The sequence below is a fragment of the Rhincodon typus genome, chromosome 25 (assembly GCF_021869965.1).
Source record: "Rhincodon typus isolate 14 chromosome 25, sRhiTyp1.1, whole genome shotgun sequence".
NCBI classification, from domain to species: Eukaryota; Metazoa; Chordata; class Chondrichthyes; order Orectolobiformes; family Rhincodontidae; genus Rhincodon; species Rhincodon typus.
In genome coordinates this window covers 7,477,689-7,493,901 of record NC_063356.1, presented here as the reverse complement: position 1 = coordinate 7,493,901, position 16,213 = coordinate 7,477,689, and the positions used below count along the sequence as shown (strand labels likewise).

General features: G+C 41.3%; 1 protein-coding gene across 1 annotated transcript in view; it reads left to right on the top strand.

Moving 5' to 3' along the window:
- Nucleotides 1-16,213, top strand: part of cntn2 (contactin 2) — a 189,180-nt gene that overhangs the window by 79,520 nt on the left and 93,447 nt on the right. Inside the window, exons 3-5 of the mRNA XM_048612184.1 lie at nt 9,979-10,123; nt 12,036-12,211; nt 14,378-14,473. Of these exons, the coding sequence (XP_048468141.1) occupies nt 9,979-10,123; nt 12,036-12,211; nt 14,378-14,473 (417 nt within the window). The remainder of the gene's footprint in view (nt 1-9,978; nt 10,124-12,035; nt 12,212-14,377; nt 14,474-16,213) is intronic.

Genomic DNA, 16,213 nt, shown 5'->3' with positions numbered 1-16,213 from the left:
TGTGGAAAGGGTTATTGAGGTGCTAAAGCAGCAACTGCTGAGTCAATTGGAGTTGTGATTAAGAGCAGCTAATATTAATAAGGAAATGGTTAGGGAACACATACCAGAACAAGTCTCCATGTCGCACTGCCCTGGGTGGGTAGTGTTTGTTCATTTTATGATTGGGTTTATTTATAACAAAAGAAGAACAAGTTTTCAACTGGGCTGATGGTGCTTGTGGGGTTGTGTCTCTGCTCTGATCCAGGAGGCCATCACGTCCCAGCTGATCTAGCTGTGTGTCATTATATCCCTGAATGGATTGCTTAGAAAAATAAGTTAAATTAAGGAAAAAGTCACCACAGTAGGGCCCTACGCCTAGACCGGCAGGCCTGGGTTCAAGTCCCACCTGTTTCAGAGGTGTGTCATATGATCCCTGACCAGGTTGATTAGAAAGTACCTCCAGCTGGGATTAGGGCCTGGTCTGTGGAAGGTGAAAAGTATTCTTATGTTGTACTGGGATTGTGAAAAGCCTGCGTGGAAAACAGAATAGTTTTGTTTCTTCATTGCATAGATGGATGTTTATCAGATTAACTAAAGTAGGGGATCAGCCATGATCTTATTGAATGGTGGAGCAGGCCCACGAGTTGTGAAAATCCTCCTAATTCTCATGTTCTTCTGCAAGTGAGGCTGGCAGATACATTTCCTACAAGTGGTGCCTTAGGCATGCTGCACTTCAAACGCAACCAAATTCAAGTGATATCTAATTTCTAGGCCATTATCTCCAATTGTCAGACTTGTATCCATTGCATTTACCAATACAAGATAGAATTAGATTGAGCAGTCAGCAAAGACGCAGGCCACCTAATTTCATCCTAGTTCATCCACAGACTATCTTAATCCATTGGCCTTCTTCTTTATATTTAGCATCCCCTTAAACAAATCTCTGCTATTCACCTTGTCTAGTCAGTCTTAGTAGTGAATTGCACATTCAAAACACTAAGTTTTTCTCAAACTCCCTACTGGATTAATTAGTGACTGGTTATATTTATGCTGTCAGTATTGGACTCCTCACAAGGGAAACATCCTCTCCACATTTACACCATCAAAGTCTTCCATGATTTTAAAATCCTTTTTCACCCTCTCTGTCTTCTCTCTGTTCTAGACAACAGCTTCCTAGTCTGTCCTGTTTTTTTTCTGACAGTACAGCAGCACCGCAGTAATGTTACTGCTCTAATAATAGCAACATGGACTAATAATCTGGAGAGATGAAATCAAATCACACAATGTCAGCTGGGGAATTTAAATATAATTAATTAAATAACTGCAATATAAAGCCGATCTCTGTAATGGTGACCACAAAACTATTGGCTCATTGTGAAAATTATCCGGGTTTACTACATTCAGAAAGAAAATCTGCCATCTTTACCCAGTCTGCCAATATGTGTCTCCAGACCCACAGCAATATGTCTGGCTCTGAACTGTCCTCTGAAATGGTCTCGCATGGTTAGTTCCAGAAAGCAGCTTACCATCACCTTTCTAAGGGAGACAAGAGTCATTGAGTAATAGAGTCATACAGAATGGAAACAGATCCTTCGGTCTAACTCATCTATGCTGACCAGATATCCTAAATTAATTTAGTTGCATTTGCCAGCATTTGGCCCATATCTCTCTAAACCCTTCCTGTTCACGTACCCATCCAGATGCCTTTTAAATGTTGTAATTGTACCAGCCTCCACCACTTCCTCTGGCAGTTCATTCCATACACGCACCACCCTCTGCATGAAAAGGTTGCCCCTTAGGTCCCTTTTAAATCTTTCCCCTCTCACTTTAAACCTATGCCCTCTAGTTTTGGACTCCCCTACCCTGGGAAAAGACTTTGACTCAACAAGATAAAGACCACATGATACTCTCGATTGTGCATCAGTTGTGACCCAGTGGATAGTGCTCTCTCCTCTGACTCCCATTCCAGGGCTTGAGAGCAAAAATTAAGACTGATGCTTAAATGCAATGAGTGCTGCACGATTGAAGTTGCTGTCCTTCAAATGGGCTGTGATTCCTTGTCTGCTGGGAATGCGAAAGATCCTATGGCATTATTTCAAAGTAGAGCAGGGAATTGTCCTAATCAATATTTATCAACATCGTAAAAACAGATTGTTAGTTTGTTATCACATTTCAATTAGTGGGAGCTTGCTGTGTGCTAAGTAGCTGCCATTGGGCATATGTTGCAACAGTGACTACATTTCAAAAGTACTTTGTTGTCTCTAAAGTTCTTTGAGACATCTAATTGCTTTGAAAAGCAATAAATAATTGCATGCCCACCCTTCTTTCTTGTAACTGCTCAGTCCTATATAAGATGCATACCCGTTCCAAATTCAGGACTGAAAACGTTTGACTAGCTACTGTATTTCTGTTTATCATCAATTCCATTTGACTTCAGCAACATTATAAAAATCTAGCATTCTAACTTGCCTCAGGAGTGTTGATAATTGAAACAGGTTATGAATTGGACAGTTACTGCTGGACTACCATTGGTGGCTTTGGTGTTTTGAGTTAACTTCTGCAGGTGTAGTTTTGACTGAAACAATGAGATCTGCAAGAATCAATAGTTGGTGCACAGAAGGATTAGATTGTGCTGAATCAGGGTCTTTGGTATTTAAGATTTCAGTCAGCACTTTAAATAAAAACAAGGAACACTGGAGAAATTCAGCAAAGTCTGGCAGAATCTGCAGAGAAAGGAGCAGAGTTAATGTTTCGAGCCTGATACGGTTATTTTTCAGAATTGAACTGTTATATTTGCCTCAAGATGTTAACTCTGTTTTTCTTTCATTAATGCACTTTCTATTTTTATTTCAGGTTTTTATTTCAGATTTGCAGCATCCACAGTATTATCATTTTTAACACAATCACCTTCTGCTTTTTTCACTGAGAAACTCTACTTAGTATGCTCCTCACAAACTGTAACTGATCACTTAAAAGTGAATTAGTCAATGAATCAAAAAAAGCTTTCAATATGTATGAAGGTTCTAAACTCAGTCAATAATCTTTGACTTTGACCTCACTAGTCACCCCCATAAACAGACCTCATGTTCACTGTGACCTGGAGTGCATCAAAATCTTGTTAAACAAGAACATGACTCAGAGATCGTAATAGAAAGAAAGACCTAACATTGGAATTTCTGAAAGCAATGATCCTTTATTCACTGAAATGAAAGTTGCCATAGTCCAAGAGGACCATAGACTGATCCCTCATTAGAGACAGAGAGAAAGAGACAATTGGTGTTGAGTTTAACCTGAGGGTCATCACCCCTCGGGCGAAAGGTGAGTTTGAGAAAGTTGAGCCTTTGTGGTGACCTCAGCCAGAAACGGTCGTAAACCCATGCTATTGACATCCCTGTAGATTGTAAAGCAACATGCTAGATAACCAAGCTAACCAACACCCAGTACACACTGCCACATGCTTACTCCTATCTTGTCAAGAGGTGAACTGTAGTAAGATAAAGTTTATAAGCTGACAAGTTAGTCTTTTTTTAAAATGTAGGACATGAATGTACAGGACACAGTTTGAGATTCAATCAATTCCCCGCTGTTAGTGCCATAAAACATAATGAGTAACACAGATCTGCCTCTCTTAAGAGCTGATCTCATTTACGAACAAGCAGTTTCTCTCTCAATCACACTCCCCTCATCTTTCTCTCTTTCTCCCTGTCTCCTTTGTCTCACCGCCTCTTTCTTTCTCCCATCCCTCTATCATTGTTGCGCTCTCTCCCCTCTCTATTTTTTGCTCTCCATTTCATTTATGTCTGAAGCCTTAAGGACTCGAGAAAAAGAAAAATGACTCCTCTTTCCATTTTGCTCCATTCTAACTTCTCTGGACAGTTTTATTTGTTCCCACAGGGTGATTTGATTGAAGATTTTAGGATTTTGACAAGAATTCTTAAAATTTATGATGTGTTCATGGGATTGTTCTGGGCATCACTGACAAAACCAACACTTTGTCCCTCCCCTCGTTCTAAGTTGAATGTTGTTTGATAATAAGAATGATCTTCTTAAATGGAAATCCTTTTGTCTTTGCACAGGAGCTACAGCAATGATATTAGTGTTTAGTTAAACCTCCTGCTGTGTATACTGAATGGAAACCATCCTTGCATTAAAGGTGCACAGTAACATAGAATGAGGTTGATAACTCTTCATTGTTTTAAAACCCAGCTCACTGTATAAAATGTTGCTGCTGTTTTAGCTAGACATTCCAGTGAAGTTAACCATCTGTGAACTGGGAACAACTTCATAACAACATAGTGACATAAAAATGTTGAAGGCACCTTATCTGGTTGGTGGAAATCACACTTCTGGGTCTTCAAGTTACAGATTTGAGTCCTGCCTCATCATTATTTGGTTTAGAGGTTCAGTGCAGTGTACAGTACCTCCTTTGTTTTGTTTTATTTCTCAATCTTCATTCATGCGATGTAGGCATTATCAGAAGTGTGGTCCTTAAAATTAAACACTAAACCAAGCCCTGTTCTGATATTTCAAGTAAATATTAAAAATTCCTTTGGCATTACTTAACAAAGATATCCTGGTCAAAATTCCACTCCTAATAATTAGCAGTGAAAAGTATATTAGCTGGCTATTCATCCTATTGCCTGATATGTGATGTAAATGCTGCACAACGGCACTCTTATTAATATGTTATTAGTCACTGCTCTTTGACAATACATGATTCTACCTGAAGCACTTTGAGGCAGTCCAATGTGATAAATCTCTGCAAAAGTACAAATTGTATTATTCAATATCGGCTTGCTTTCTTGGCTCGGCTTCAAGCTCATCTGTTAGGTTTGCTGCAATGAATAGCAGAGTGCTTAAATCATGGAAATTGCACACAAGGGGAAGCTATTGTCCCTTTCTGATGGTGGGTCTTCAAAAGCAGCTATTTATTCTAAATTCATTCCCTCACCCTTTTCCGCACATTTTTCCTTTCATATATAACAGACTTAAGTATTTCTGTGGCAATACAAAAGAAAGCATGATTTCCTGTTGGAGGTTTTGAGGATTGTCTTAAAAAAAAACAGAGGGCGGGAGAAGCAATAGTTGAGCTCAGGTCCAAGGTGACTAGCTGCACAGCTGCTAATGGAGTAATGGAAATCAGGGATGTGCAAGGGACCAGAATTGAGGACAGGTTTACAATGAGGCTGAAGTATAGAAAAATGGAAAGCTCCTTGAACATAGCTTTATAGTGGATGGAGATAAAATAAGATAGAATTCTGATAGTGATCCATCGTACAGGTTATTTGTGACAGGCATCAAAATCAGACTGTTTCCTTATAATGGTGACTTGCAGAATGTACCCTGCTGTCAAACAGAAGGCAATAATTACTTCTCAAAACCATAATATCCACTAACTGGGTGTGCAAGGGGAGTAGCCAAATGGAGACATCACCACCTACAACTTTGTCTCTAAGTAAAACACCTTCCCAACTTTGACACATATCATCATTCCTGTCTTGTCACTGGGTCAAAATACTGGAACACGTGGACTACTACATTTTCCAAAAGGTGACCTTCTCAAAAAGTCAATACTTCCCACATTGTTTAATCTCACCAGCCATGCCGACATTCCCAGAATGAATATTATGTTTAAATATGGCGACTTACAGTTGTGAGTCATAAAGTTGCAGGTTCAAATCCTGCACCTGAACTTAAAACCTTCGAATTCAGGCTGATATTACATGCACTACTGAGGGAGTGCTACACTGCCAGAGGTTCTGTCTTTCAGTGCGATATTAAACTGAGGTTCCTTCTGCCCTCCCAGATGAATGCAACATCATGGCTATAATTTCAAATGAGAGAAGGGGAATTGTCATGGTATTGTGGCCAATATTTGTTCCTCCACTAACATAAGCAACACACATTATCTGGTCAATGACATATTGCTGAGCATGAGAGCTTGCTGTGTGTAAATTGATTACAGTTGTTATTCCACTATGGTAATGACCACACTTCAAAAAGACAAGTATTTAATTGGCCATAAAGCACTTTGGAAACCTGGTGATTGTGAACAAGACTCTATAAATTCAAGTCTTTCTTTATGGTGGATTTTATTCCTGGTGTTTAGATGGGACAGTCTACCTAATTTTGAATTGGTCAAAGTGTGCTCCATGTGTATTTGTAACCTATATGTTTTGTCTGCCGTTTGTCCTTTCTGTGCATGTTTTACAGCATGCTTGTCTCTCAACAAGACAGCACAATTAATATGACTTTCAGATGTCCTGACATCTTTGGAGCTCAAGTAAATAGATTTGCTAGGAATATTTCATTGTGGGTAATGTGCCGTGATCAGTTCCTTTAGGCTGTAGCTTGCTTGAGATGTTCACCCTATATTTGCTTTCAGTGCATCAAACAAACTTAATTTATTTCTCCTACAGATCCGACATTGTACAACGATGGAAGAATCTGTTTATCATGAATTGTAGCTCTTTTTTTTGTCCCTCTGCAGTGATGAGTCAGGAATCTCAAAAACCTATCGCTGGGGTTTGTGTGTCTTCTTCGATTGCACATAACCATTTACCAGCAAGGGTTTACCTGATCTTGGAGACTGTTGACTTACATTCACACATGTGTATTGGATTCTACTCAAGTACTGGAGCTTAACCATACTTCCTAAAAAGATAATTTACTTGTGTGAATGTTGGAGTGTTTGTGCAGACCTGAGTTTCTTTTGCTATCCATCTATTCCTGTCCTAATTTTTTTGCCTCTCTAAGGAGATGACATGGCTGTAATGAGGTAGGTGGAGAGGGACCAATTGGTATATCTTGTGCTCTTCCACCACTGCAAAGAGAATTTCGCTGGAGGTCAAGAGACAGTCTCAATGGATTAACTGAAAACCAAAAGAACTGCAGATGCTGTAAACCAGAGGCAAAAAAAGAACTTGCTGGAAAAGCTCAGCAGGTCTGACAGCATTTATGGAGAGAAATCAGAGTTAACATTTTGGGTCGTTTCAAGTCAGAATAGCTATACTATATCAATACCTCGGATTCAATTCCAGCCTTGGGTGACTGTGTGAAGTTTGTACGTTCTCCTTGTGTCTGCATGGGTTTCTTCCAGGTGCTCTGGGTTCCTACCAAAGTCATGCAGGTTAGGTGAATTGGCCTAGCTAAATTATCCATACTTTCCAGGGATGTGCAGGCTAAGTGGATTGGCCATGGGAAATGCACAGTTACGAGGATAGTAGGGTTAGGGGTGGATCTGGATGGGATGATCTTCGGAGGATCGATGCAAACTTGATGGGCTGAATGGCCTCTATCTGTGCTGTAGGGATTCAATGATTCTCTTTCCTATAGCCTGCCCAGTGACACCCTCATGCTCTCCACTTCTATTCCTGACCCTCCCACACACCAGTCCCTCAGTCAATGCCTCCCTCCTTCCCTTTCCCTGATCCCTTCATAACAATGAGAGAGAAGCTGTGAGGAAGATGGAGAGTGGTGGAAGGAAGCCAAGAGCAGCAGAGGTGGTGGCTATGGGGGTCAGGAAGGACAGCGAACAGACCATACCCCTGCTGCTGGTTTCTGTGTTTTTATGTTTATGAAAGTTATTTCATTTGTGAGCTCTGTAATTATAACAATATGCTCTATTTCAACTTGCTGGGTATAATTTTTTTTATTTCTGATGGGCAAGGTCCCAGAAAGTAACCACAACTCTTAAAAACAGAAAAAAGTGCTGGAGAAATTTAACAGGTCTGGCAGCATCTGTGGAGAGAATACAGAGTTATTATTTCAAGTCCACCATGGCTCGTCTTCTGAACTCAACTGCAACTCATTGTCAGATGTTCAGCCCATTAAGCCCACACTGACCTTCCAACCCAGACCCACTCCATCTCTTTGCAACCCTGTATTCCCCATGGCTAATCCACCTAATACACACCCTGGACACTACAGGGCAATTTAGCAAGGCCAATTCGTCCAACCTGCACATCTTTGGACTGTGGGAGGAAACCCACACTGACGCAGGGAGAACATGCAAACTCCACACAGACAGTTGCCCGAGGGTGGAATTAAACCCAGGTCCCTGGCACTGTAAGACAGCAGTGCTAACCACTGAGCCACCGTGCTACCTCTGGATACCCTAAGAAAATTTGATTTGTTTAACTGTTGCTTCACTGACAATCTACTTTGTAGGGATGCAAATACAATGTTAAGTCAGGATTTACTGTATATTCCATACCTTTCACAATTCTGTAGGTGCATCTCTCGTTCTGATTGCTCCGGGTTGGAATCGCATCAACTTTTCCCAATCTGCCATCAATTCACTGAAATTTCTAGTGTTTCCCTTAATTCCAACAAATCTTCCACCAAAATTACACCCTGAGGAAAATGATCTTCTCATTAGCCTTCATCATACTATCACACTGAAAGGGTGGTTGATGTTTGGAAGTGTCTTCCACAAACAGCAATGAATACTGGATCGGTTGTTAATTTTAAATCTGAGATCGATAAATTTTTGTTAAGCAAAGGTCTTAAGGGATATGAGCCAAAGGCAAGTAAAAATAGTCTGGCTACAGATTAGCAATGATTTCAGTGAATGATGGAACAGGCTCGAGGGGCTGAATGGCCTACCCTTTTTCCTATGTTCCTATCTCTTTATCGCAGTTTATCTCTCTCTGCTTGGATACTGAGGTTTATGGTTTCGTTATTGGGCCGGTTGACCCAGAGGTAAAAAATGTTGGAAATACTCAGGTCAGGCAGCATCTGTGGAATGAGGGTTAATGTTTCAGGTCAATGCTCTCTCCTCAAAACTGTTTAAAATTCAGAGATAGAACGGGTTTTGAATAGTTAGGGAGAGAGATGGAAAAGGAGAAAGGGATGAAAGAACAGAAAGGAAGATATTTGGTCAAAAGGAAGGCAGGGAAGATTGTTTAACAGAATGAGTGATGATGCAAGAAAAAAAAGTGAACAGGACAGGTAAAGAAATGAAAGGATGGTTTTAGAAAAGGGGTAAATGAGAAAGACAGATTTGTTGCCAACTGCCGTGTGAGTTAATAAAAACTGAAAGAACTGTAGATGCTGTAAATCAGAAACAAAAACAGAAATTGCTGGTAAAGCTCAGCAGGTCTGGCAGCAGGACTGGTTCTGAGGAAAGGACACTTGACCCTGAAACATTAACTCTGATTTCTCTCCACAGCTCACAGGTCTGGCATCATCTGTGGAGAGAAATCAGAGTTAATGTTTCGGGGTCAAGTGTCCTTTCCTCAGAACCAGTCCTGCTGCCAGACCTGTGAGCTTTGGCCCTGTGAGTTAACAATGCCAAAATGTGAACCTCTTCTCCTGGCTGAGATGTGGATATATTGTCTGTTGCATTCTCCCTAAATTACATTAAACCTTTGTTAGAAGATCAACACAAACATTGGAGAATTTGCACTATCTGTGATTTTCGTAGTTTTTCCTGGATTTCTGGTAACGCTGTACAAAATTCATGGTAGAAAATCAATCCAGCCTCCACAAATATTTTAGCCTAATGTTAAATTTCAGAGATGTCAAACTTCAGTCTATTGTTTACTACAAATACAAATAACCAACATCACCTGGAGACACATTCAAATCAGATAATACAAAAAGAGACCTTTCAGCCCATCGTGCCTATGTCAGCTCTTTGACTGATCTGCCTATTCAATCCTACCCTCCTTGCTCCTTCCCTGCAGTCCTGTGAGTTTCCCCTTCCCTATGTTTCCATGTTTACTGCTGGAATCTGTTTCCACCGAGCTTCCCAGCAGTGTGTTCCAAATCATAACGATTTGCTGCATTCACAAAAGGTTCCCATTCTCGCTCTTTTCCATATTCACTATGCCACGGTCTGTTTTCAAGACACTGTTTTAATGCAGGGATTCTTCAAAAGGTTTACCAAAATGCTATTGCTCCGGGGACAGCAGTGAGTTCTGTCAAAGGAGCCAGAAAGCTACAAACACAACGCTGCCAGATTGAGAACTGATGTGTTTTGTTTCCCTGTTACAGACTGGGTTGCTGTTCAAAGCATGAAAGTGGATCTCGGGCCAGTATTCGAAGAGCAGCCAAAGAACACCCTGTACCCTGAAGGTTCAGCAGAAGGGAAGGTGACATTGAACTGCCACGTCAGAGCTAACCCACACCCTAAATACAGGTAGTACCCACTCAAGGAACCATAGCCCTGAACCAGTGCTGTTTGAGCAAAGCTGTTAGTTTACAAACTATGTTCTGAGATTATTTATGTGTGAAATTATTTCATTTATAAGATGGGATGGTTCCATTATCATAGGAGCTGGCAGAAGCCATTCAGCCCCTAGAGCCTGCACCATCATTGAGTGTTGAATGATTTATACCTTCAACCCATTAACCTGCCTTGGCTCCATTTCTTTTAAACCCTTGTCAAGCAAAACTATTTTATTTCTTTATTCATGGGACCTGGGCATCGTTGGCTGGGCCAGTATTTATTACCCATCCGCAGTTGCCCCTTGAGAAGGTGGTGGTGAACTGCCTTCTTGAACTGCTACAGTCCACATTCCATAGGCAGATCCATAATGCCATTCAGGAGGGAATTCCAAGGTTTGACCCAGCGATAGTGAAGGAATGGCGACATATTTCCAAGTCAGCTGGTGGTGTTCCCATGTATCTAGTGTCCTTGTCCACCTAGATGGAAGTGATCATGTATTTGGGAGGTGCTGACTGATGATTTTGGTGAATTTCTGCAGTGCATCTTGTAGATGCTACTGAGCGTCGGTGGTGGAGGGAGTGGATGTTTGTGGATGTGGCGCCAATCAAGCGGGCTGCTTTGTCTTGGATGGTGTCAAGCTTCTTGAGTGTTGTTGGAGCTCCACCCATCCAGGCAAGTGGGGAGTACTCCATCACACTCTGGACTTGTGCCTTGTAGATGATTGACAGGCTTTGGAGAGTCAGGAGGTGAGTTACTCATTGCAGTATTCCTAGCTTCTGACCTGTTCTTGTGGCCACAGTGTTTATGTGATGAGCCAGGTTGAGATTCTAGTCAATGGTAACCCCCAGGATGTTGATTGTAGGGGATTCCGTGTTGGTAACACCATCAAATGTCAAGGGGCGGTAGCTAGATAGTTTCGTTTTAATCATCATAGTTTAAGTTATTACATAATTGTTAACAGCAACAACATTTAATTTAGATGGTACCATAATCTATGAAATATCCCAGAGTATTTACAGAATTACCATCGAGCAAAATTAGATACTCAGCCACAATGTGTCCAAGTTTAATATCCCCAGTATGAACCTATCTTCCACTCCCATTTGATCTAGGAGCCTGCATTGCCACATGTGGATCACATTCATTGCCATTGTACACAATTCTCACATACACTCACTTTCACTCATTGTTTGCAAAGCACCTGGGCTGAATTTTCCAGGCTGTCCCTGAGCGGGTAAACAAACGGGTGAATCTGTGAGTGAGGGCACCGTACCATCTGTGCCTAACATGGCACTTGCTTCACCACAGTTCTGCAGACGGAGGAGAGGTGCTGGCCGGGCCATGTGCTTGTTGACCCAATACAAGCGGACAAGTAGTGTTATCGCTGGGAGTCAGCAAACGGGGGAGAAGCCAATGGCCTGAAGAATATTTCATGGGATCTGTGGCTATAGGTGCACAGAATCCTTGTTAGTTTTGCCTGCACGGCAACAGTCTTGCTGCTCAATGGGCATGGAAGTGTTTCGGCAACATTCTGAAGTCAGTCCCTATCCATCTATACTTGTCTCCATTTTATGCCTTGCAGGTTCTTTGTAAACTGAGATCATTTCCTGACTTAGTTTTGGCTGTAAATGCGTTTTATCTCCATCAAGCACTTTCTGAAATGGAAAGTAATTTCATCCACTAGAATCCTACATAATGGGATGAATTGGGATTCATTTAGCCAATTCATACATAAAATACTACGGTGACATTAGAATAGGTTTAGTTCTTTGCAATTTTGTCATAATTGAATAAAATGTTAGTATCAGATTTTCTTTCGTAGCCTGTCTCTTGTTCATTATAATAATAATTCCAATGACTGAGTTCTGTCGTATCCTGGCAGGTGGAAAGTAAATGGCACTGATATTAACATTGAAGGGGACAGTCGTTACAGTCTGATTGGAGGAAATCTGGTGATCAGCAATCCAACACGTTCCAAAGACCCTGGATCCTATCAATGTCTGGCAACAAACTCAATTGGAACCATCATAAGTAGAGAGGCTTTCCTTCGCTTTGGCTGTGAGTCTCAGTATTTAGTAACTTACTGTGCCTCCAAATCCAACAATGCATCCTCATTCTGTGTGTGCACGTGTATGACCACGTGGGTGAAGGTGCATGAGTATGTGTAGATGAGGGTTTGTGTGTATCTGGATGTATGGGTGTGTGTGTGGGACTGTGTGTGAAAGTGTGTGTGTGGTTGTGTCTGTGTCTGTGTGTGTGTGGTTGTGTCTGTGTCTGCGTGTGTGTGTGGTTGTGTGTGTGTGTAGTAGTAGTTCTTCCTTGGACAAAGAATGATTTTTGTTCATGACATGGATCCACACAACAAATCTTTTTAACTCGGGGAGGCTGTTGCCCTGTAGCTAACATCCACCATCGCCCCTCCACCCCGGTTCCAGTAAACTCTCCTCCTCTTATCGTTTGCTGTCAGAAAAGTTGGATTTACAGAGTGATAATCAACCTGATTGGCCAGGCTATGGCACATTTGTGGCCATCAATTCCTGAGATGGAACCCAAACTAGAGTTTCTGGCCCACAGGTACGGACATTACCACCACAAGAGCTCACCCTCTCCTAATTGTAATGTATGCTGGTGTAAGAGACAATAAACAATTACTGTTCTCTGATTAAGACCAACTAAGAAGCAGGTGAAAATAAGATTCTACATCCTTATGTGGCCCTTGGTGATTCCTGGGTTGGACTGTGCTGTTGTCTCAGTGATTGTGGTTGAAGTGATAGGCCACAGCCTCACTGTCTGCAATTGAGCTGGCCAGGGAGACCCTGCTCTTGTGTGAGATTGGGACAATTCTGCACAAGGGGAGACACACATACCCTGGGCCTGTTTCTAACAGACTCGTGTTGCCATGCAATAGAAACATATCCCAAAACATTAACTTTCCTGCTACACTGATACTGCCTAGCCTGCTGCGTTCCTCCAGCTCCACACTGTGTTACCTCTGACTCCAATATCGGCAGTTCTTACTATCTCCAAAGATTAGAAGGTTTATTTTGTCAAAGTGCTCATTTAGTACTTGTGAAATATTGGTTTTGCAGTTATAATGGTAAATGTACATTTTTCTCAATAATTCAGATTACTTTGAATGCTGCCCATTCTGGTGAGTCAAAATCCTACTTCCCGCTTAGAAAATTGAAATAGTGCACTCATGGGGCCAGTTCCCGTGGAACATTTTCTTAGCTAAGCCTTCAATTTCTTCTCCATTAAATTCCACCATCTGCCCCCTTTAACTGACCTTTGAAATATCCACAAGATCCATTGAGCCTCTTAGTGATGATCATACATAGAAATATTTATTAAATAGCAAAATCCTTTTTGAAAGCAACTGCACAACTCTCCTTGCAAATAGAAAAATAAAATGATCAAAGAATAGGAGACAGGATCTTCAAGTCCTGCCTCGTGCAAGCTGTAACAGTCTGCTGTGATTCAGGCTGACTTGTGTTTCTAACATAGAGCTTAAAACCTGCTCTCTTGTTCTGACGTCACCCCCAACCTCATACACATATCCTCTCACCTATTCACCCTCATACACACACACACACACTCACAACTCTCACACACACACACGCGCAATCACACGCACGCACACACACACTCTCACACACGCACACACACACAAATGCACACACACTCTCTCACACACACATACACATAAACACACTCACCTACTGTCTCTCATTCACATGCACACCCTCACCTACTCTCTCTTGCTCACACACACACATTTACACACACATACACACACATACCCCCACCTACTCTCTCTCACTCACACGCGTACACACCCTCACTTACTCTCTCTCACTCACACGCATACACACCCTCACCTATTCTCACTCATTCACACAAACACACACATGCACACACCCTTACCTACTCTCTCTCGATCTCACACACACGCACGCACACCTTCCTCACTGTTAATTCTATTCTAAGGATGACTCGCAGAGATGGTGTGGCCAGGAGTCTGATGCTGGTTTTGGATAACCATGCAAATACCTTGCTGGCCACCAACCAGGAAGGAAAGGGAGAGCAGGATGAACTATCAAGCTACCTGTTTGAGTGATAAGATGATGCTGCCATGTTGGCAGTGACATTGTTGAATTATTTTATTGTGCTCAGCAATCCCTCAGTAAACTGTCCCATTAACCTGTATCATTTTCTGATTAATAGATCTTTCACAGTTTTCAACGGAAGACAGGGAAGAGGTGAAAGTGAATGAAGGGACGGGATTGATGCTTCTTTGCAACGCACCCCCACATTATCCAGGTAATCACTTTGTTCCTTTGCATTTTCATTTAATTTTCAGAGTATATGCGTCAGACAATCAAAACTGTGGAACATGGGAGCAGCAATAGGCCATTCAATCCAGTTCTGAGGAAGGGTCACCAGACGGGAAACATTAACTCTGATTTACTCTTCACAGATGCTACCAGACCTGCTGAGCTTTTCCAGCAACTTTGTTTTTTTTTACATTCAATCCATTAAGTCTGTTCTACCATTCAATATGATGATGACATCCTCTTCAGTGCCCTTCTCCTACATTAGCCCCATATGCCTTGACATCACTGGAATTTCATAATCTAAGAATTTCTACTTAGAACAAATTAACAGAATTATCAACAAACCAAATAATTTGCCCCTAACTCCTAACTATTCCCTAACTGAACAAGATTCCACTGGTATGCTATTCTGATAAACACATGTCCCACTGATATAACCCAAGTCATTAGAAAAAAAATTAAAACTTAGTCTATCAAAGTCCACACAGAATGTGTCTTCTGAATGCTCTGCCTTCTCCACTGTCTCTCCAGTCATAAATGCCTTTCTTCCACTGAACCTGCCGTCAGGGACGTTTTCTCTGTGAAGACACTTAGTTAGAAGTGTTGTGGTACCTTTTGTGGACAAGGTGGTGATTTCTTAGAGAGCTTATTGAGTTCATGTGAGAACTAGGTGCTTATTTCTCAGATGGCGATTCACTCTGACACTGATTTTCAAAAACCCTCTCCTTATATACCTTGGATGACATATTAATTTTCTTACATTAACATTGGTCTGAGGTTGTCAAAACCATCAGATTTAAATTCAATTGGCTTTCAATCGCTAAGTGCTTGGCTCCAATTATTTGGCTGATTCCAGCTAGATGCCAATACATTAAAACAAGCCTAAGGTGTCCAATCGCACAGCTAACTGATACATGTTTCAATTTTAGAATTGGCTGTACATCTTCAGCTCCATGCAGACACTCTTTATTTTCTGTATATGTCTCTAAGCTTAGAAAAGCACTTTATCTCCTAAAGGAACCACACACTCTACGCAACTTTGTAACACAAGTTTCTTAGGCGAGCTTGACATGATAGATGTAGAAAGGTTGTTTCCTGTTGTGGGACAATCTAGGAAATCAGGGCATAATCTCAGAGTGAAGAGTCACCCATTTAAGACAAAGATGTGGAGGAATTTCTTCTCTCATTGGGCAGCAAATCTGTGGAATTCTTTACCACAGAGGGCTATCAGAGTTAAGTCATTAAGTATAATCAAGGCTGAGATAGATTTTTAATCTATCAGGGATTCAAGGATTCTGGGGGAAAGGCAGGAAAGTTGAGCTGAGTATTAACCAACAATCTCATTGAACAGCAGTGCAGACTCAATGGGCTGAATGGCCCACTTCTGCTCCTAAATGTTGTGGTCTTTACCTGCAAAATGCTGAGAATGTGGAATTGGGTACCACAGATGTATTTGAGTCAAATCGCATAGCTGTCTTTCAAGAAAACATGAGAAAAGTTATACAAATTTTTTTTTAACAAACACAAGAACAGAAGTTGCTGGGAAAACACAGCAGATCTGGCAGCATCAGTGGTGAGAAATCAAAGTTAATATTTTGGGTCCAGTGACACTTCTTCAGAGCTAATTTATGATTTGTTTTTGTTTATGATTTCCAGCATTCGCAGCTCCTTCCATTTTAAAGTTTTTTTTAAATTGTTCATAGGATGTGGCTTTTTTGGATAGGCC